Source organism: Mobula birostris, chromosome 4, assembly GCF_030028105.1.
Source record: "Mobula birostris isolate sMobBir1 chromosome 4, sMobBir1.hap1, whole genome shotgun sequence".
Taxonomy (NCBI): Eukaryota; Metazoa; Chordata; class Chondrichthyes; order Myliobatiformes; family Myliobatidae; genus Mobula; species Mobula birostris.
Genome location: NC_092373.1, coordinates 28,445,782 through 28,469,955, shown reverse-complemented (window position 1 = coordinate 28,469,955; position 24,174 = coordinate 28,445,782). Strand labels below are relative to the sequence as shown.

Below are 24,174 nucleotides of genomic sequence, written 5' to 3'. Positions count from 1 at the left end.
CCTTGCCATCCTTGTCCTTCCCAGCAACATGTTGGTCCTAAATTCTGACCAGATAACCTTTAAACAATCCCACATTTCAGACACATGATTTTTTTTGTATGCCTGTTAGAAATTCAACTGAAATAAGTACCATTAGATCAAAACGCAAAGTGGGAAATATACCCAAGTCTAACAGATGATGTTAAATATACTGTTATGCAAACAGAACTGATGCAATAATTTCAGAAAGGAAACAGATCAGAAGGCTAGATCGGAAGGATATTACAGTACTGCATGCGCTACTGCGGTAAGCAGCCCAGTTTGATTCTGTCAATGAAATTTGTAAACAACTCAATTGTTTTTGCTGCTTTCCCAAGAATCAATGTTTTGCACAAGCAGCATGATTGATGAGAGTGGAAAACACCACTGAAGTCCACATCATGCTCCTACCTATGTTTGCTCAGCCTGCATTATGATGTGAAACGAAAACCAATGCGGTCAGAAATGGGGCACAACTTCCTGCTGCAATAGGAACACACTGCATCATATCCTTCACAACCACAAACATTACTTGAATGAAAATTAAAATATCTTTAGGTCCTGTTTTAATTATTTAAAAAAATAGCGAATGTACAATGAAGGATTACATATATATGATTTGTCATAAATTGTCATCACAATGAAAAAGCAGTGGCTTAGCTGACTTTTTTCTTAAATACCATCAATGTTAGGAGAATAACTGAAAGTCTGAAGCAATGGTTAAAATGGGCTGCATTGATAATTGACGTGCAGTAGCAAGCTGTTCAGATTGCTAAAAAGTGACAAAACAATTACAGATAAATTCAATGTTATTACTATTATTGTTATTACTTACACAATAAAGCCAATTACCAGCAGAAAACATTTTCTAAATAATAATATCTTGGTAAGTAGGCAATCATCAGACTTTTAATATCATCAAATGCTAAAATTAAGATTCAGGGACTGTTGCTATGATCAGAATGGTTATTAATGCAGATTGACAACTTAGGGTCAATAACTAATGCAAATTCAAAGAAAATTACATTGTGGCGGGGAGTGTCAATGAACAGCAACAAGCTCAAAATTAAAATTTATCAAGATGGTCACTTTTTTATATAAATAATGATGCAACTTGGGTCAATTCCCATTTCTTTCACATACCACCCCACCACAATCTTATGAATGCATCAATTTTTGCTTTGTGTGGCCCTGCTGATGCCTGTAAAAGCTAAAAACTTTATGGAGGAGCCATTCTTTGAGAACGTGGTGAACCACTACTGAATCTATTCTGTCAGATGTCCTGCACAACCACATTAATTATTTTATAGTGCTTAGGAACAGGAGATCTATTGTACACGTACTAAGCAGACTTATGCACAAGGTTAAAATGGATTAAAAATTCACTTGAAATAACAAAATCCATAAATTAATATAAATGAATACTTGTAGTTTATAGTACAGCACAAAATGGCAAATAACTGAAAACTCTGAAAGACTTGATTGAAGCCAAAGTTGATATGAAGATAATTCAACTGAAAGCAACTGAATGAAGCTGTCATCCATTGTGCAAATGCTTATACTCTACACGATATGCATTGTGTTCTAATAGAAGTTAAATCTATCTGCTTCAATTAAAATATCTGTAACATAAAGCTAAATTTGATATTAAAACCATGTTAAAACATACTGCTACATTATCCTACTAAAAAGATTATTTTTTAAGACTTCAGCAAGATTAATGTTTTCAGTGTTAAATATTTTAGCCACAAGATATTACCCATCGTTTAGCAAATGATAAGAGACTTCCTGTAAGCAAATGTCATCTGTACTCAATGCAGAAGTTGGTGAAGTTCTCACGAAATGCAGCAGTATTTTAATCAGTGAAATTTAGCAAAAAATCTAATTACTTAGTCAGATCATATAACTTATCTTCATTAATTAAAAAGGAATTAAAACTAGATTTGCAGGTCAACAACTATTTTAAGTTTGCACTCTTAATTAATAATTTCATTGGCCAATGGTGTTAAATTAGTCTACATTAAGAATACTTCGTGTAAGCTAAGACCAGCTGAACTATTGAGACCAAATCCAATCTCAGTAACAGATGCAACTGCTTTCTCAACTGCTAAGGGTACCAAGTGTCACAGATCCAAGGTGGCAAAACCAGGAAAGCAAATTTTTTTTTTTCATTTGTGAAAGATTGAAAATTATGTGTGTTCAAAAGACCCTGACAGTCTTTGCACACAAACTACTGGAAGAACAGAAAGCATTTTGGAATGTGTGTTGATCTTACTGCAAGAGGATTTCTGTATGCGAGTAAAGATATCGTACTTATAATAAATACCAGTCTGAGTGCAGCAGAAATAGAGACTGACTCAAGGATTTGTCCCATGACAGCAAATTAAACAGATTGGGTCCATACTCATTTCAGCTTAGAAGACTGAAAGGGCTATTCAAAGCCTGCAAAGTAAGTAGCGAACTTGACTGTGTTGATGTAGAAATATTTCTTCCTCAGCGGGATGGTCAGGAACCAGAAGTCACAATCTCAAGGAGTTGTACCACTCAGGACTGAGATTTTAAAACAAATTGTCTAGAAGGCAGCGAATTTACCCAAGAAGGCGGTGCAGACCCTGTCACTGAGTATATTCAAGAGATGTCACTGAGTTTCTGGATATAAATGGAACCAAGGGATATGGGGTACGTGGTAAAAGATCATTGGGACTGGGGGAGGGTAGGCAGGGACGCACAAGGGGCTGAACAGCCTACGACTGCATCTACTTCTTACTAAACAATTAGAGTACAAATAAATAACCAACCCTCATTATCCTTGCACCCCTTCAAATATGCTATGCCTCATGAACTTGCATCGCTGCACACATTTCCTACCAAAATTTATCACTCCATACTTGTGTTAAAATCCTTCTAACTTGTGCCTGTTCTTACACAAAATCACATTTTCTTGAAACTCCATGTTAACAAAGTTTTCATGCTTCACATATACTTACATTTTCAAGTTGCATCTTATGATATACCAACCATGAATGCACAAAATGAGCACTGGCCTCAACACCAGCACCACTGCACATTGTGGACATGAAACACTATTGCGTCGCTGTTCTCCTTTAATCCTCAGCTTTGAATTTTGCCTGGTCTTTTGTGTAGTATTTTTAATAAACTGCCATTTTAAAGCCCACATCTACAACATTTGCTTTCAATCATCTGTTACTTTATCAAAGCATCTGATCAGTTAGCTAAAAACTATTTATCTTTTGGACTATTTTATTATATAGCCCATAAGTATACAATATTCACCTTCCATTGAAGATTGCAAGTTGTTGTTTATTTCACTTTTCATTTTTATTTAAGGAATTTTGTAAAGTTGCATTCACAATAACATAGTCCAGTACCATTTCCATATGCAGACCAACTTGTTACAATTAGGAAGTGGCAGGAGAGATACCAGGGCAGTAACAGAACTAGGGAAGGATTAAAAAACCATAACAGAACCTTTTTTTTAAAAAAAAACAAAAACATGCCCAAGCTGGCCAGAAGCTATTTTCAGGGCTACTGCAGAATGTGACAACATTGTCATTCTTTCCTAAGAATATATGCATTATTTTTAATCACCTCTCTTTCAGCACAGCCTATAAGCCATGAATAGAGAATAATCATGTCGTCATTGTACTCATTACTTAAAATGTAATCCTAAAGAATTCAAGGTGTTCAGTTAATGGAGAAATTTGCATGGAGAAACACCCATGTATCCCAACTCTCTGCTTTCTATTAGTTAACCAATTCCCTATCCATGCTAATACATCACCCCAACTCTATACATCCTAATCTTATGGATAAGTCTTTTATGTGGCACCTTATCAAACGCCTTCTGGAAATCTGAGTAAATAACATCTATCTGTTTCCCTCTATCCATTGCGCTTGTTATATCCTCAAAGAACTTCAGTAAATTTGTTAAACAAGACTTGCCTTTGCTGTATCCATGTTGCACCTGCCTGGTGGATTCATTTCTTTCCAGATGCCTCACTATTTCTTCTTTAACGATAGCTTGAAGCATTTTCCCAGCTACAGATGTTAAACTAACTGGCCTGTAGTTACCTGCCTTTTGCCTACATCCTTTCTTGAACAGTGGTGTGACATTTAACTTCTTCAAATTTGCCAGGACCTGCCCAGAATCCAGAGAATTTTGATAAATTATCACCAAAGCCTCAACTATAACCTCTGCCATTTCTGTCAGTACCCTGGAATGCACTCCATCAGGACCAAAGGACTTGTCTACCTTTAGGCCCACAAGTTTGCTCAGTACTACCTCTTTAGTGATAGATAGTATATAGAGGTTCCCAATTACCACTACATTTCTCTTCTCTCCCCATTCTTGAATAGTTCCCTGAAGCACTCTACTGCAACAAACTCTATGATTTTGTTATTTCAAGTGAATTTATTAATCCATTTTAACCACCTGCATAATTCTGCTTAGAATGTGCACAACAGATCTGCTGCTCCAAAGCACTATCAAATAATTAATGTGGTTGTGCAGGACATATGACTGAATAGATTCAGTAGTGGTTCACCACATTCTCAAAGAATGGCTCCTCCATAAAGTTTTTAGGTTTTACAGGCATCTGCAAGGCCACGCAAAGCAAAAATTGATATATTCCTAATATTGTGGTAGGGGTGGCGTGTGAAAGAAATGGGAATTGACCCAATTTGCAGTTCCAAAACACCAGAGCTCAAAATTATATCATAAAACTGAGTAATTAACCTTTATTTAGGGTTTAAAATCCAGATTATGAACCAGATATACGCAAGTTTCCTACCTGGCCCAATTTATTAATCTGCAAATTTCTTGTAATTCTTGTTAAGTGTAATGCATAATAAATGTTATTTATTACATGCTTCAAGATGGAAATACACCTTGAGCTAATGTTCACTATTTACCTGAACATCACTGTATGGTCTGCCTCCCATGATTGAGAAACCATTCTATCCTGATAAAATAATCAGGATTAAAGTGCAATTGAAAAAATCTCTTCTCCTGCATTTTGCTCTTCTTGATTATGCTTCTCAAACTAATTCTTTACATGTAAACAAAGAGTTGGCTGCAATGAAATAGGTTTATAGAAGAGAGGAAATGTTTAAAATGAGTTCCTATGCATATTCTTATACCAGTCAACTCTCGAAAATCTCTTTGAACCATGCATTGCCTCAATACCATAAGCATTTTGCTTGATCAAGCAATTTCCTCATGAATCATCAGATCAATGATATTGGGACGCTACTACAAAACTTTAAACATATCAATTATATTTTCTATACGTACAGTGGTCTTTAGAGTGAATGAGACAGCAAGCCAAGGCCCATCATGGAGATCAACTACTTTTACCCCCAACCACGCTCACCTTGATCACTACTGAACACCTTTTAATGTTTTTCATTAGTTCCAACTGTGAATATTTTAATGCGCAGTTGGTTGGCCTCTTCATTGCCTTTAAATTTCAACTTATCCCAAAGCAACTGCTGCCAATTCTAGTTTTCATACAGATCCACACAGGCTTCAAGAACCCCAACTTCTCCTTTAATTTTGATATTTAAATTACTTTCCAGCATCACCACCCTATTCCTTTGGCTCTGGATACTGATCCCACCCCAGTCATCCCGAGAGATACTTCTGAAATGCTCACCTTTCCCTCCCTCTTTTTCACTAAAATTTTTGCCTCCATTTTTGTCTGCACCTCTGGAATACACAGAAGACACTACATTAACAAGATCTGTTTATTAAATTCACTTTTATTATCAAAAGTATTTTTCAAAGCACAGAAACCTGGCTATCTGATATGCCAGTGGAAAATGCTGCTTTCAATTTGTGACATTTTTTCCCCCAAAATGCAATGTTTCCAATGCACCTATATAATAAAACAAATGGCACGCTTGATATGCATTCCATTGAATTCAGTAACATTACCGTGAAAATAAGGCAGATGTCACAGCAAAGAAAATAATTTCATCAGTAACTATATATCAGAAGCCCTGAATGAGTATTACGCAAGGTTTTATTACAAAACAAATTCTCCAAGGAATAAAGTCACAAAGCCTTTAGCCAGAAAGCAGTACATCACACAAACACAATGTTCTGAAAAGTGAACTCTAAACTATCCCACTTTTTTCAAAGACCTAGTTCCTTCCTATTACCCAATAAGCAAATTTAAACAATAGTGTTTTTTTTTTTAAACACAGCTATCATAATGACAAGAGTGGAGATTGTACGTCAAAATGTTACCATTAACAGTGGCTTTATGCAGAGTATTATGTAAACTGTGATAGATTGGAAAATATTGGCGCACAGAGACCTGGGTGTCATTGAAGACCAGTCATATGGAATAAGCTTGCAACAGCAGCAAGCAATTATAGTAGCAAATGGAATATAGACTTTCATTGTTCGGGTTCTTGAATATATAAGCCAAGATGCCTTACTGAGATTATATAGGTCAGGTTGCATCTGGAGCAGTATGAACTCCTATGTAAGTATCTGTCGTACAGGGAGTGTACTGAAGTTTAACCAGACCAACTACTGGCATAGCAGAACTGTTATATGAAAACAAATTGGGCTGACCAAGCATGGATTCATTAATTTAAATGTATGATGGGAAGATCATTAAAAAATATAAAATATCCTAAGGGAGAGGAGTTTAAAACCCAAGTTCACAGTTGCAGAATATGGTGCAAGATATTTAGGACTGAAATTAGATGTTTTTGCCCCGTTCAGAGGGTAATGAACTTGTGGTATTGCTCACCACAGAAAGCCAAGGATGCTAAGTCACTGAATATATCAAATGCAAATAAATTTCCAGGGATTAGACATATTAAAGGGTATGGGAAAATATTAAGAGTATAGCACTGAAATTAACTGGTGATACAGGTTTACTGCAGCTCCTCTTTTCCTATGCCTCTTTGGAGAAATTCATAAATTCTTGCCTATAACCATTCAAAATCTATTGCACTGTACTGATGCCACACAAAAAAAATCATGACATATGTGAGTGATAATAAACCTGATTCTGATACGGGTCTCTATTGTGGACTGAGAGTGGGAAGGGGCAGGGAGAGGGGCATCATGGTTGGGAAGAGGGGAAGGAAGAGGAAGCACCAGAAAGACATTATGTCCTGATCAATAAACCAATTGTTTGGAATGAAATGACCTTGCCTGTGTCTCAGGACTGGGTATGTCTGCTACTACACCACCGCCTGACACACCTTCTCTGCCACCTGCCCACACTCCTCCTACGACAATCCACTCTCAACATTCTTTGCTCCTGCCAGATTTACAAACTTGCTTTCTGCTCCACATTGACAGAAACAGCACTGTGCAAAGGTCTTAGGGCAACCCTAGCTATATATATTGTGCTTAAGACTTTTACACAGTACTATACATCAGGCTCTCAAGTACTTTTGTCCTCTATAAAATGGAGTCTAATGCTGTATAAACATGATATCCTCTATAACTACAAAATTAAGGCCTCTATAAACTGGAGTCTAATGCTAATTGTTCTGAGCAAATAGCATCACATCTGCATTGATTCACATTAGGAAGATGTTCACAAGGAAGAGTGCTTCCAGCTAGTGACTGTATTTTACTGCTATCTTATACATGCTACGTTTGCCTTGTGCTGTGTATGACTGTTGGTACTGTGTTTTGTACCTTGGCTCCAGAGGAACGCTATTTCATTTAGCTATATTCATGTATGATTGAATAATAATTAAACATGAACTTGAACAGACATTTGGAACTGAAATGGCAAGTTTGAATTTGCCTGAATAAAGATGCTGAACAAAGATGGCTCATTGCCAGTTGACTCATGTCCTAGCAGCACTGAGGATAAATGCTGAAGTGTTGCAAGAAAAACGATTTCGTTTTAAAAAAGCTTTGAAACTGATCACTGAAAAACTGAAGTGCTTCCGGTGGGTCCAAGTTAGATGGTTCTACTGAATCATATGACAAGAAGATTTACAGATTTGTTGCCCAGTGTAACTTTTCACCAAAAGATTTCCACCAGAAGACAATGTTCAAAAAGGCTTAACTGGATGTAATGTCGGTGAAATCTTCGGGTAACTATTTTCATTTGAAAATATTCTTCCGAAAATTCAAGCTTCTTTTTGGCAGAGAAACCAAAGTAAAATTAAAACAGATTTAAGGTTTTGCTTTGTACTTTACACAAGACAGGTACTACTCTATTGCACTGCTCCCAACTACACAGTGCACCCCCTTCACCACTCCTTTCCGTAAGGTGAAATCAAAATTCTTAATATGGTTCCACAGGTCTAGTCACCTTCCAATACTTTGATCAAATTGCCAAATTCAAGTGTGAGTCTTGCTAACATGCAATGGTAGGCTCTTTATACACAAGGCCTCATAGGCAAGCACAAAATATTCAACATCACCCCTCACTTCCACAAATGATGAATAGCAAACATAAAGTTGGACACCTGATCAACATTTAATGACATAATTCAGGTCACTTGCTGACTTAAACGAGATGAGTTAATTCAGCACTTAACTGGAAATTAAACCTTTGTCCTTACAATGGAAGGAAAAATCGGTCAGCTTTATTTCTTTTAAAAAATGGTACACTAATAGACAGGAAATAGTAGCTACAAAGGGACACATCTGAAAAATAAAAATTTATAATATATATGCATGTAGTAGATTATTCCACCAGCATTAGTTTCTTTATTGCGGCAAGAATGTAAACAACTGTACCTGAAATGGATCAGATACTAACCTTAGTCATAAGATGTACACTAATGCTTTACATACATTGATTGACATTCGGAAACAACCTGCAACCAAGAAAGATTGCATCCAGCTAACTTAGTACGGCTCACAATCATAATACATTAACAGTTTCATGCACAGTAGAAACAATACTTCTAACATAAAGAAATAATCCTAAATAAAAATCACAAAGAAATAAACCTAAGGAAATAACTGCACCTGCTCAGAAGGACCAAAAAAAGTCAGGCTTACATTATATGCTATGTTTTGTGACTTCAGGATTAACAAATTAAGCTACTGAAGTATTTTTGAATTGCGAAAGCCACTGTTGGAAACTGCACCTATTTATTGGGAAGAACTTCCCAAATCTCACATGAAATAAAGACTGAAAAAAAAACCCACATTTTTTTGAAAAAAGTGAATTGCTTGTTGAAACACTGCATGGAAGTAACAAATTAAGAACAGGCCAAAGAGAACAAAAGGTAATAAGTAACACACAAATTCCAGTTACATTGGAACTATCATGACAAAAACTTTCTTTGCAGTAAATAGGAAGAGAGAGAGGAGTAAACAGTTCCAGACAGAGGATCTCATGAGTTTCAGTGCCTTACTGGATAAACAGAATTAATGTTGCACACCCAGCTGAAAATGAACTATTATGGCAACGTGCTGCTACTACTACATCGACTCAGGCCTAGGGGGCCGGCATCAGTGTGTTCAGTTCATCTACGTTAGCCGCGCTGCTGTCTTCTAGGAGCGTGTTGACCATAGTCTTGGGAGGGCGCCCAGGGTTCATCCTCCCATACTTGGCCTCCCAGATGATGACTAGACTGGCAGGTAGCTCGGGGTGGTGCAGACAGTGCCCCGCTAGTTGCAGTCTTCTCGCCTCGATTTTAGTGGTGAGCATCGGTAGGTCGTCAAAGAGCTCGACGTTCCTCATGTGCTGTTGCCAACTCACGTCAAGAGCCATCCAGAGTATTCGTGTATAGCAACCATCTAGAGACTTTCGCATAGTCTTGGTGAGTGTCCATGTCTCTCATCCGTACGTGAGAATGGACTCTATGACTGCTATGAAGATCCTCTTTTTAAGCCCTCTGGTTAGGTTCGTCTTCAAGATTTCCTCCATGTCGTTCACAGCCCTCCACACCAGCGCCTTCCGTATCTTTATGTCCTTCTCCGAACTCATCATTCTTGACCCGAGGTACTTGCAGTCAAAAACTTTCTTAATGGTATCATTCTTTACGGTCTTGAGAGTACCTTCATCGCAGTTAAACGCCATGTACTCTGTCTTTTTAGCGTTTAGGTGAAGTCCAACTTTATTGCACTCAATTTCCACTTTTGTCAGTAGCTGCTGTGCTTCCCCCATCTGGTCAGAGAGCAGGACTATGTCATCTGCAAAATCGAGATCTGTGAGCGTAACTGGTCTGACCTTTTGGTTCGTCCTGGTTTTATGGTAAAACCAAGCTCTTTGGTAGCTTGACATAGAGTGTAATCAAGGACGATTATAAAGATGTAGGGTGCCAAAGTATCTCCTTGCAGCACACCAGCTAGGAGCTCGAACACTGCTGTTTCTCCGTCTGGTGATCAACTTCTGCCACGGTTTTGGTATAGCTGGACTCTATTGCTCTCAGTAGACGGTCTGGCACTCTGTAAGCTTTCAGGATCTTCAGCATTTTACCTCGGTGAATGGAGTCAAAAGCTTTGCGAAAATTGATGTAAGTAAGCACGGCTGGTAGGTTGTTCTTCTTGACTTCCTCAATGATTCTACAGAGAGCAAGTATTTGCATATTGTTGTGCACTTCTGCCAAAAACCATTCTGATTGAATCTTAGCTTAGGGTCAATGGCAGTGCGAATCCTGTTCAAGATCATTCAATTGAACAGGATGGCAACATGAGTTTTGAGTATTTATCAGTCAGGGATTGTTCTGCTCCAACAAAGCAATTACTGACAGCAATATATTGAAATCTGTAGAAATAGATCCAATTCTGTGCAAATAATTTTAGTTAAGTTAACCTAATGATGAAACCAACTCTTCAAAGATTCAACATAATATACTAAATGTATGTTCAGCTGGGATGGCTTTCCAATCGAGCTGTCTGTGGTCTGTAGAAAATGTAAAAAATCCCTTAAACCACAGTGATTTTCAAACTTCTATTTCCGTTCATCTCCTCCCCCCCCCCCTTCACACACCCTTTCTTCAATCATACATTTCCTGTAGCTCTTCACCCAAATCAAGTTTTTAGTCAGCCACAAGATCCACCTCACTGCAGCTTCCCGGCAAAACTGCATGCTACATTGGCATATCAATTTAGCAATGAAAACTCACCATGGGCTCATTCCACATTTGTGAATTAAAATTAACACAGTAAAGCCAAAATTAATGCTATCTGTAAAATGCACCAATCTTACGAAATACAAGCCAATTGAGCACTTCATTCTGATTCCAACATACAAGATCACACCCAATCTTTTACCTTACTGCTTGATTTCTGTATCAATCCGCTACCTCAGAACCTCTCAGTAACCATAATGTCCAAAAATCTTGAAGTTTTATTCTAAAATTTATATTTCTATTCTTGAAACCAAAATTTATAAAAGGCACAAGAACAATTCCTTAGAATGCTGAGATAATTATCAAGTATCAATCAAAATGAAAAAAAGCTTAATTAATGCTAAGTATGTAATTATTGGTCATTCTCTCATATTTGTACTTACCGTACCACTAGCTGTTGACAAACCAATCCTGTTTCTCTTATAAGTTCATTAAGCTTAACTTCCAGATGAACTTTTCCCTGTTTGAAAACACAAACAGAAATTTGTTAAAACAGTAAAGCTGATAACATTGTGACTGCATCTGCCATTTCCCTAACCTAAAGCTTTAACACTTCCATATGCAAAATTTAATGTTTCCAGTCAATGATCTTGCATCAAAAGGTCCAATATTTCATGATTCTATTTCATGCCATATGAAAATCCCACTGAACAAAATCGGCATTTTTTAAAAAAAAACATACAAGTGTGTTAACTTAAGAATCCAAATTAAAACTAGAAAACAAAAATTCTGCAAAAATGTTAGCCAATCTTAGCAGACTGCAGTGAAGCCTTGAATTACATTTGCTGCAGGTTGTCATGAAACTAGTCATTTTGCTGGTCTTGTCCACTGCGACAACACTGGTGTCTATTTGGTATTCACAACTAACTTCATTTTTTTTTACAAAATCCTACAAAACATTTTCTAGAAGCTTGGGAAGCTGAAAGTTCTGACAGAGACAGCTGAGGAGATTGTGGAAGCTTTTGCAGTGATCTTTCAAGAACTACAAGATGTTCTGGAGCACTGTAAATGTCACTCCACTCTTTTGGAAGGGAGGGAGGCAAAAGACAGGAAATTATAGGACAGTTAGCCTGACTTCAGAAGTTGTCAAGATGCTAGAGCCTGTTGTTAAGGACGAAGTTTAAGAGTACTTGGAAGCACATGATAGAATACGCTAAAGGCAGCATGGTTTCCTTAAGGGAAATCTTGCCTGACAGATCTGTTGGAATCCTTTGAGGAAATAACAGGCAAGATAGACAAAGCAGAGTCTGTGGGAGTTGTGTGCTTGGATTTTCAGGAGGCCCTTGACAAAGATGCTGCATATGAGCTCCCCCGGGTCTTAAAGTCCACCTGCACTGAGGCAGGTTAATGATCAATATAATTATCAATTTTCTGAAATCCGAAAAATTCTGAATTCCGGAATGTAACTGACCCCAAGAATTTCGGATAAGGGATTGTGGACCTATACCGGGGCTTTGTAAGGTATTGGTCAAATCACATTTGGAATATTATGATCAGTTTTGGGCCCACATCTGAGAAAGGATCTGCCAGCAATTGGAGAACGCCTAGAGAAGGTTCATGAGAATGAGCCCAGGAATTAAAGTGTTAACATACAAGGAGTAATTGATGGCTCCAGGCCTGTACTCACTGGAGTTTAGAAGACTGAATGGGAATTTCATTGAGACCTACCTAATACTGAAAAGACAGAGTGGACATAAAGATGTTTCGAATAGTGGTAAAACCTAGAACCAGGCAGCACAGGCTCAGAATAAAAAGGCAACCTTTTGGAGCAGAGATGAGGAGGAATTTTTTTAACCAGAGCATGGTGAGTTAGTGGAATTAATTGTCACAGGCGCTGTGGAAACCAAGTCATCAAGTATATTTAAAATGGAGGTTGATAGTTTCTTGATTATTAAGGGCATAAAATGTTATAGGGAGAAGGCAAGAGAAAGGGTTTGCAAGGACGTACAAGTGAGCCATGTCAAATAGTAGAGTAGATTCGATGGACTGAAAAGTATTTTAGGGTTTTATTGTCTGTGCACAAGATGCTTGGTTTGCTTCTGTAGTTTGAAAAGTTGCTACTTTGAATTTGAGTAACCTCAATTAAAGTTGTAGAAACAAAAATAAATCTAGATACAAGGAAAAAATATTTCCACAAGTACTTGCAAAATTATATAAACAAATTGTAAGTGGCAGAACAGCTTAAAAAAAGGATGCAAACAATCTCAGAACACATCTCTCATATAACATAGAACAAAAAAGGAACAGAAATGACAAGAGTAAAGATCCAATTACAAATGTATAGGGCCTCAGTGAAACCTCAGTTAGAGTAGCATGTATTGTTTTGGCCTAAGAAAGAATGTACTTGCTGTAAACATTCATCAGACTGCTTCGAGGAATGGCAGGTTTGTCAAACAAGATGTTAAGTAGACTAGGACAATATTGGAATGAGAGAAGTTCTCATCAAAACTTACAAAAATCATAACAGTTTTGATGTGTTAGATGCAGCAATGCTGTTTTCCTGAATGGGGGAGGAGTCTAGGACCATGGGCTACAGTTTGTGAATAAAGAGTAGGTTGTTTAAGAGGAGAAATTTCTTCATCAGAGGATGATGAACCTTTGGAATTCTCTATTTTGAAGGGCTGTTGGAATTTTCATTGTTCATTCAAAATAAACATACTTAATATTTCCAGACATTGAGCGAACATCATAGACAAGAACGCAGTAAAGTGGTTTTAAATGAAAGACCATTGTCAAGATGATGAAACCTCAACTTTCATTCACAAGGGCATCTAGGCCTATAAAAAAAAAGGATAAAGAAATTCAGCTTGTCCCTTTACCCCACACTAATGTTTATATGTGAACCAGACAAAGGATTCTATCTGATGCATCACGACTTAGTATGGCAATTGCTCTGTCCATGATTACAAGAAACTGTACAGCAACACGCACAAGATGCTGGAGAAAGCCAACGGTCAGTAAGCATCTATGGAGGGAAATAAACAGTCAATATTTCAGCCCAAGACCCTCATCAGGCTGGGTTCCTTCAGCATTTTGTGTGTGTTGCTCAAGATTTCCAGCATCAGCAATGTTTGAAAACTCTGGAGTTATAGATACAGCTCAGCTCTTCACAGAAACCAACCTCCTCTCCCTAAACCACTTAATACTCTTTGCTGCCTCAATAAAAAAGCCAATATAATCAAACACACCATTCACCCAGGCATTCTGTCCCACCCCACCCTATTTACCAGAAAATACAAAAACCTGGAAGGAGATGTCTCTGGGCTCAGGTACAGCTTAAGACTGTAAGACCATAAGATGTGGGAGCAGAATTAGGCCATTTGGCCCATCGAGTCTGCTCCACTATTTGCTCAAGACAGATCCAATTTTCCTCTCAGCCCCAATCTCCTGCCTTCCCCATCTATCCCCTTCATGCCCTGACCAATCAAGAATCTACTAACTTCTGCCTTAAATATACATAAAGACTTGGCCTCCACAGTTGTTAGTGGCAAAAATTTCACAGATTCACCACCTGCTGGCTAAAGGAGTTCCTCCTCATCTCCATTCTAAAAGCATACCCTTCTATTCTGAGGCTGTGTCCTCTGGTCTTACACTCTTCCACCATAGGAAAGATCCTCTCCACATCCACTCTATCAAGGCCTTTCACCATTCAACAGGTTTCAATTAGGATATCTCAGATCAAATTCTCAGTATTCTCAAGAGGGAAGGTGAGCAGCCAGATGTCGTGGTCCATGTAGGGACCAATTACGTGGGTAGGAAGAGTGAGGAGGTTCTGAAGGACGAGTTTAGGGAGTTAGGCACCAAGTTAAAGGACAAGACCTCCAGGATAGCAATCTCAGGATTGCTACCAGTGCCATGTGCAGGCGGGTTTAGAAATAGTAAGATAGTGCAGATCAACACGTGGCTGAGGACATGATGCAGGAGGGAGGACTTCAGATTTATAGATAATTGGGCAGTTTTCCAGGGAAGGTGGGACCTGTTCCGGTGGGACGGTTTACATCTGAACTGGAGGGGGACAAATATTCTTGCAGGTAGGTTTGCTAGAGAGGCTCCAGTGGATTTAAACTAGATACAAGGGGGTAGGGGAACCAGAGTGTAGGAACAGATGTAGGGGAGAAGGAAGAAAAAGGAGATAGTAAATTTGTTTGCACCATTAGTGATAAACAGAGAGCAAGAGGTGGAAACTTTCTTAAATGCATTGTGATTGGCAACTAAATATTCCTGGATTTCGCTGCTTCAGGTGTGATAGAATCAGAGGGACAAGAGGGGGAGGTGTTGCATTGCTTGTCAGAGAAAATATTACAGCGGTGCTCTGGCAGGATAGATTAGAGAGCTTGTCCAGGGAGGCTATTTGGGTGGAATTGAGGAATTGTAGTAACACTTATAGGGATGTATTATAGACCACCTAATGGGGAGCAAATTTGTGAGGAGATAGCAGATATTTGTAGTAAGCACAAGGTTGTGATTGTGGGAGATTTTAATTTTCCACACATAGACTGGGAAGCCCATATTGTAAAAGTGCTGGATAGTTTGGAGTTCGTAAAATGTGTGCAGGATAGTTTTTTTGCAGCAATACATAGAGATACCAACTAGAGAAGGGGCAATGTTGGATCTCCTGTTAGGGAATGAGATAGGTCAGGTGATGGAGGTATGTGTTGGGGAGCACTTCGGGTCCAGTGATCACAATGCCATTAGTTTCAATATAATTATGGAGAAGGATAGGTCTGGACCCAGGATTGGGATTTTTGATTGGAGAAAAGCTAACTTTGAGGAGATGCGAAAGGAGTTAGAAGGAGTGGATTGGGACAATTTGTTTTATGGGAAGGATGTAATAGAGAAATGGAGGTCATTTAAAGGTGAAATTTTGAGGGTACAGAATCTGTATGTTCCTGTTAGGTTGAAAGGAAAGGTTAAAAGTTTGAGAGAGCCATGGTTTTCAAGGGATGTTGGAAACTTGGTTTGGAAAAAGAGAGATATCTACAATAAATATCGGCAGCATGGAGTAAATGAGATGCTTGAGGAATATAAAGAATGTAAAAAGAATCTTAAGAAAGAAATTAGTAAAGCTAAAAGAAGATATGAGGTTGCTTTGGCAAGTAAGGTGAAAATAAATCCCAAGGGTTTCTAGCTTTATATTAATAGCAAAAGGATAGTGAGGGATAAAATTGGTCCCTTAGAGAATCAGAGTGGACAGCTATGTGTGGAACCAAAAGAGATGGGGGAGATTTTGAACAATTTATTTTCTTTGGTATTCACTAACGAGAAGGATATTGAATTGTGTAAGGTAAGGGAAACAGGTAAGGAAGTATGGAAACTATGATGATTAAAGAAGAGGAAGTATTAGCGCTTTTAAAGAATATAAAAGTGGATAAGTCTCCAGGTCCTGACAGGATATTCCCTAGGATCTTGAAGGAAGTTAGTGTAGAAATAGCAGGGGCTCTGACAGAAATATTTCAAACGTCATTAGAAACAGGGATGGTGTCGGAGGATTGGCGTATTGCTCATGTTATTTTATTGTTTAAAATGGGTTCTAAGAGTAAACCTAGCAATTATTGGCCTGTAACTTTGACATCAGTGGTGGGTAAATTAATGGAAAGTATTCTTAGAGATGGTATATATAATTATCTGGATAGACAGGGTATGATTAGGAACAGTCAACGTGGATTTGTGCGTGGAAGGTCATGTTTGACAAATCTTATTGAATTTTTTGAAGAGGTTACTAGGAAAGTTGACAAGGGTAAAGCGGTGGATGTTGTCTATATGGACTTCAGTAAGGCCTTTGACAAAATTCCACACGGAAGGTTAGTTAGGATGGTTCAATCTTTAGGTAGTAATATTGAAGTAGTAAAATGGATTCAACAGTGGCTGGATGGGAAATACCAGAGAGCAGTGGTGGATAACTGTTCGTCAGGTTGGAGGCCAGTAACTAGTGGTGTGCCTCAGGAATCTGTACTGGGTCCAATGTTGTTTGTCATATACATTAATGATCTGGATGATGGGGTGGTAAATTGTATTAGTAAGCATGCAGGTGATACTAAGATAGGTGGAGTTGTGGATAATGAAGTAGGTTTTCAAAGCTTGCAGAGAGATTTAGGCCAGTTAGAAGAGTGGGCTGAAAGATGGCAGATGGAGTTTAATGCTGATAAATGTGAGGTGCTACATTTTGGTAGGACTAATCAAAATAGGACATACATGGTAAATGGTAGGGCACTGAAGAATGCAGAAGAACAGGGGGATCTAGGAATAATGGTGCATAGTTCCCTGAAGGTGGAATCTCATGTGGATAGGGTGGTGAAGAAAGCTTTTGGTATGCTGGCCTTTATAAATCAGAGCATTGAGTATAGAAGTTGGGATGTAATGTTAAAATTGTACAAGGAATTGGTAAGGCCAAATTTGCAGTATTGTGTACAGTTCTGGTCACCAAATTATAGGAAAGATGTCAACAAAATAGAGAGAGTACAGAGAAGATTTACTAGAATGTACCTGGGTTTCAGTACCTAAGTTACAGAGAAAGGTTGAACAAGTTGGGTCTTTATTCTTCGGAGCGTTAGAAGGTTGAGGGGGGACTTGATAGAGGTATTTAGGGATAGATAGAGTTGACGTGGATAGGCTTTTTGCATTGAGAGTAGGGGAGATTCAAACAAGAGGACATGAGTTGAGAGTTAGGGGGCAAAAGTTTAGGGGTAACACGAGGGGGAACTTCTTTACTCAGAGAATGGTAGCTGTGTGGAACGAGCTTCCAGTAGAAATGGTAGAGGCAGGTTCGATATTGTCATTTAAAGTAAAATTGGATAGCTATATGGACAGGAAAGGAATGGAGGGTTATGGGCTGAGTGCAGGTCAGTGGCACTAGGTGAGAGTAAGCGTTCGGCACGGACTAGAAGGGCTGAGATGGCCTGTTTCCGTGATGTAATTGTTATATGGTTATATAGGTCATCCCTCATTCTTCTGAATTCTAGTGAATACAGGACCAAGCCATCAAACACTCTTCATATGTCAAGCCATTCAATCTGGAATTATTTTCGTGAACCTCCTTTGAACACTCTCCAAATGCTAACATCACATTTGTCTTCCTCAGTTTCTATTCCTGCTGTTTATTATAAGACTATTAAAAGTCCTCTAGTATTGTAAGATGGTCTCTTGACTTCACAATCTCATTAAAACCATGCACCTCGTCTACCTGCACTGAACTTACTCTGCAATTGCAATTACAATTGTAATTACATCTGCAATTACTTTATTCTTCATTTTGTTATTGCATTACCTTGTACTACTTCAATGCACTGGTGTGATGAAATGATCTGTAATGGGTGCCATGCAAAATAAAGTTTTTTTACTGTACATCAATACACAGGATGATAATAAACAAATTTACCATTCAGGGCATCAAAAGATATGGATATACTGTGGGATAATGGTATTGATCTGAATCGATCTTGGTAGAGCAAGCTCTAAGGCCATTCGTCCTATTCCTAATTCATATATTCTTATGAAAGCTTGTTTTTTTGGATTATGAGTAAAACAACCAAAAGGCAGAACCTGCAATTGTATAACAACTACAGCAATTATATAGCATTATAATTATCAAATCTGGACTTGACCACAATGAAACATCACATTTTTTTTATAATACAAATGGTCATGACAAAAATGAAGCTTCAAAGCAAAAATATGCATCATTAGTGATGCTATTAATAATTATGTTATTGTTTGTGTGAGGTTCAATGGCTTACATTACTCAAATAAAAGGAACATGCATGGAAGGCATGAAAAGAGTAGACAAACGAGTCTGTAAGCACAATTCTAAAGCTTGACTCTGGTTACAAAAATTCTATACAAATTCATTAATACCCAGAATGTCGCAAACACTGGTTTTACAAAACACACTGCAATAATACAAAGAGCAGCACTTAAGAACTTATAAGTTAAGCAAATGGACAGGATCCAGAATGATGTCTAATCTAGTTGTGGGTAAGAAACCAAGTTTGATTAGGACTCCACAATTCACACCATTCCATGTTACCAACCACAATCTACAAGTATTACCCACCATTTCTAATGTCATTGTCTGTCATTTGCCTCATTCCTATAACAAAAAAAATTCAAAGACATACAATACTTATATAAGGATGTCAACTAGATTACATCAAGCTGCAGTATTCTCAAAGACAGTGAAAGTCAATATCTATGCAAAATTAGAAACCATACCAATTGCAAAGCGATAACAAGAGGTCAAATGGAGGAAGATTAACTTTAAAAAAGCTCTCTCAAAGCTAAAATTCTCAATTGAAACAGGAACATGCAAAAAGATTTGGTGCCATATACAGAACTGTGCAAAAATCTTAGGTACACACATATAGCTGGGTGCCTAGACTTTTGCACAGTATTGTAGTAACTTTATGTATTGTGCTGTACTACTGTTGCACAAAACAAAATATTTCATGACGTGAGTAATGATAAATCTGATATGGGTCTCTGTTGAGGACTGAGAGTGGAAGGTGGCAGGGAGAGGGGAGAGAGCAAGAAGCACCAAAGAGACATTCTGACAGTTGATAAACCAATTGTTTGGAATCAAATCACCTTGCTGGGTGTCTCAGAGATGGGTGTGTCTGGACCACTCACCCCCACCCTGCCACTGGTACTCCTCTTCTGCCACCTGTCCCACACTCCTTCCGTAGCACTCCATTCTCACCATTCCCAACATCCTCTGTGCCCACCAGATTTACAAACTCGCTCTCCACTCCATGTTGACAAATACAGTTCTGTGCAGAAGTCTTAGGCACCATAACTATACAGTATATATGTGCCTAACACCTTTGTACAGTAGTGTAATAGGGCCTATGTGATTACAGGCATATAGAATGTAACATCTCCATAGTCACTCTCTGTCCTTTGATTTATAAATTGAGAGGGAGCCAGAGTGGGAGAAGAGGTAGCAAGAGGTAGTGGGTGAAGAGGGTGGGCAAGCACAGGACAGAGCCAAAGTACTGGGGCAAAGAGGACTGATGGAGGAAATAAGGTGTAGGAGAGGGCAGATCAGTGAGAATGTGAGTGCATCACTGTTTGAGCTGAGCAAACAATATTCTTAACAGAGATTCTAGAGCCTCAAAATACAACCAGTGTTTTTAGATTATGTTGAAACTAGTCAGAAAAGCAGGTTTGATTTATAAGTTTTCATTCAATTAAATGTTTGCCCTGTTGAGAATTCCTCAAAGTACACATTTATTCTTTGTAAAAAGATTTATTAAGTTGCAAACTAGTAGCTGACAAAATCTATGTGAGACCATCTCAAAATCTACAATTCACAGCAACAGACAATATACCCAGCATCCAAGTTATTGCCATAGGGTTCACAAAATAAATGGGTGCAAGTTTTAAAGCGAGCCTCAGTTCCAGTTTTAATGGTATAGCCAGGAATTAAAAGTAAACTTATTTCTTGACAACCACAGGCACTTGAGAGAGGATTGGTTAATTTACCTGAACTTCAGAATTGGCATCCACAAGATGCAGTGCAAACCACCTGTCCTTGCAGTTGTGCTTGCACAAATCTTCCTTTCTAATTGACACTTTACCTGAAAGACACAAAATTAAATTATGAAGTGCTAAGACAGTCATTTTATAACTACTACAAAATGAAAATTTAAGATGATTTAAGAAATCACTTGGTTTACTTTTTAAAAAAAACTTCCCTGTCAGATTGATTCAGCTGGTAGCACAGATTTTTGTTCATCATCCATTAGTTGTATTATTGTAGTTGTAGTAATATATGCAGATAACTTGCACTGATATACCAGGGTAGTAGGTAAATGGGCAACAGTTCAAACATGATGTTAAAATATGTCCTTTACAACTGTTTGTCTATTTCATACGAAAACAATAACAAAATGTTATGGATTGCATATGATTATCTGTGACAAGGGTCAGCAGATAATTCCCACTTCCAACTGCCCTTCATTGGTTGGTGAGCCATGGCCTTGAATGATGAGGTAATCCAGCAAAATTGAATGTTCCGAGTGAAGTGAAGAACAAGGACATAACTCTGGTCAAGATGGTGTGTTACCAGATGATGGGATTCCTATACACCTTTTCATTGTCTGCCTTGTGGTACACATCAGAAGTTGGAAAGAGCACTCAGAAGGGTCTCGTGAACAAATGCAGTGAATTTCAGATGGAGGCAAAGGTGCCTCAGTTGTCAATTTTGGACGTGGATTTTTCCCCCTGAATGATGCCTACCTGATGTGCTATTCAAGCTGTCTTCATGAAAGTAATTGAAGAGGATTCTATTATTTCCTCGTGGTGTTGTGTGCACACTTTATATGTGGCCCAGTTAACTTTCTGGCCAACCTCCATACCCACCAGGATGCTTATAACATGGTGATGGTGAAGGATTGGTAATTAGTCTCATCTTTGTTGAAAGAACTTTAGTTCATGACATGACACAAATATTGCTTGCTATTTAGCAACCAACCATGGCTCAAAAAGACATTCAGAGGTTCATTTTCTGACAATACATAGCAGCCATTTCACTTTTCTGTCACATCCAGATTAGGTTTCTCTGTCATTTTTCAATATGCTCACCTCGTATTCGTCCCTCCAGTGCTTCAAGGACACCTTCACATAATCCAGTGCTAGCTGCAGCCTATTACACTGCCCTTTCTGATAAGAAATACTTGTTCTTCGGAAGATGTTGGAGTACTTTATTAAGGAGCACTTGGATGCTCATGATGAAGGAGACCAAAGTCAGCATGGTTTCCTTAAGGGGAAATTGTGCCTGACAATCTGTTGGAATTCTTTGAGGAAATAACAAGCAGGATAGACAAAGGAGAGTCAGTGGATGTTGTTTTCTTGGATCTTCAGAAGGCCTTTGACAAGATGCTGCATATGAGACTGCTTAACAAGATCCCATGCTATAACAGTAAAGATATAGATATAGAAGATTGGTTGACTAGCAGGAGGCAAAGAGTCAGAATAAAGGGAGCCTATTCTGGCTGGCTGCCGGTGATAAGTGATGTTTACAGGGGTCTGTGTTGGGTCTGCTTCTTTTCATATTAAATGTCAACAATTTGGATTGTGGAACTGATGAGTTTGAGGAAAAGTTAGCATATGATACAAAGATAGGTAGAGGGACAGATAATGTTGAGATAGCAGAGAGTCTGCGGAAGGACTTGGACAGACAGAGAATGGGCAAAGAAATGGCAGATGGAACATATTATAGGGAAGTGTATGGGCGTGCACTTTGGTAGAAGGAATAAAGGTGTAGACTATTTTCTAAACAGGGAGAAAACTGAAAAATCAGAGTTGCAAAGGGACCTGGGAGTCATTGTGCAGGATTCCCGAAAAATTAACTTGCAGGTTGAGTTGATGGGTAAGGAAGGCAAATGCAATGTTAGTATTCATTTCAAGAAGACTAGAATCTACAAGCAAGGATGTGATACTGAGGCTTTATAAAACATTGCTCAAACCCCATTTGGAGTCTTGTGAGTAGTTTTTGGACCCGTATCTAAGAAAAGATGAGATGACATTGGAGAAGGTCCAAAGGAGGTTCAGGAGAATGATTCTGGGAATGTAAATGGTTAGTGTATAAAATGTTTGATAGCTCTGGGCCTGTACTCACTGGAGTTTGAGAAAAATGACGGTGGGATCTCATTGAAAAACCCAGACAAAGTGGATGTGAAGAGGATGTTTCCTATAGTGAGTAAGTCTAGGACTAAAAGGCACAGATTGATTGCCTTGGATGGCTCTGGAGGCCAAGTCATTGAGTATGTTTAAAGTAGAGGTTGACAGGTTCTTGGTTAGTCAGGGCATCAAGGGTTACAGCAAGAAGGCTGAAGAATAGAGTTGAGAGGGATAATAAATCAGGCACGATGGAATGGTTGAGAAGACTCAATGGGCCGAGTAGCCTAATTCTACTCCTATATCTTATGGTCTTCTTCAGTTGATGTCCTCACTAAACAGGGAGTGCAGTAATGATAACAAGAAGAAACAGAAACACAAAAGCAGTTTGCTTCATGGAATAAGAGAAATATAACAATGATATCAATGCATCTATTTCTGTAGAGTTTATATACACCTAATGTAATGTAAGTTATTACAACAACCAAGATTTAATCCTTACAGTCAAGCTCCTCTATGACTGAAAGCCACCAATGACAGCTGCTACTTAAACACAGATAGCAAAGTGGTAGACTATTATTGAGTGCTCTTTCTAACATTTTGTTTTTGAATATTTTTTGAATTATTAAAACCTTGTTTTATGTTGATCCACTGAGTGCACAATCCTAAATGTGTCCACAGTTGTGATGTGACCTTTGTGCAGACAATACTGAGTGGACTCTCATGGCGCAGATTTAGGCACCACCCATTTCCTTAACCACAAGTAGCCAAATTAACATTAGGCAATACAATTACTTCCTTAAATTTAAAAAAAATCATCTCCTCCCCCATTTCACAAGCTGCTTGCATATAATATCAGTTGAAGTGTGGTACTATCAAGCTAACTGCTGCAATCAAATATCCCAGGATGTGTTTTTTAAAAAAAGGCATGAGGTGAAGGTCAATCCTACAACATCTGTACCTGGGCTAGTACATTAAAAAGTTCTTTCTTGATTTTTAAATGGATTGAAACTAATTCATTCCCACGTAATGTTGGTCATGTCTTTGAGACCTCAAAGCTTTTGATTTCCAATTAAACACTTCACAAAAATACTTAATTTTAAACAATATAACATTGTTGTAAAGAATTTGGCTTTTGTGCACCATGTTGATCCAAAAGAGTTCAGCATATCCTGATTAATTCTGCTTCATTGTGTATTAACCTCACAGTACAGCTAATGATACAGCAGAAACATTAAACCATATAAACCTTCCTTCAATCTTGTCACACATTTCTAAGAAGAAAAAAATAACCCGCAAATTGAAAGTGAGCTACATCATCCATTGTTACTAGAGTCCTATAATTAGGTGATTACTGAGGTACGTGTGTGTATGTATACGTACACACACCCCCTCCCCCAAACATCGACTACCATGGAACAAGACTGGAGACACAAAAAACTGCAG

At 38.2% G+C, this 24,174-nt stretch overlaps 1 protein-coding gene across 1 annotated transcript in view; it reads right to left on the bottom strand.

Moving 5' to 3' along the window:
- rasa2 (RAS p21 protein activator 2) overlaps window positions 1-24,174 on the bottom strand; it is a 172,582-nt gene that overhangs the window by 75,474 nt on the left and 72,934 nt on the right. The window contains exons 4-5 of the mRNA XM_072255071.1: window positions 20,593-20,687; window positions 11,499-11,575 (exon numbers count right to left, since the gene is read on the bottom strand). Of these exons, the coding sequence (XP_072111172.1) occupies window positions 11,499-11,575; window positions 20,593-20,687 (172 nt within the window). The remainder of the gene's footprint in view (window positions 1-11,498; window positions 11,576-20,592; window positions 20,688-24,174) is intronic.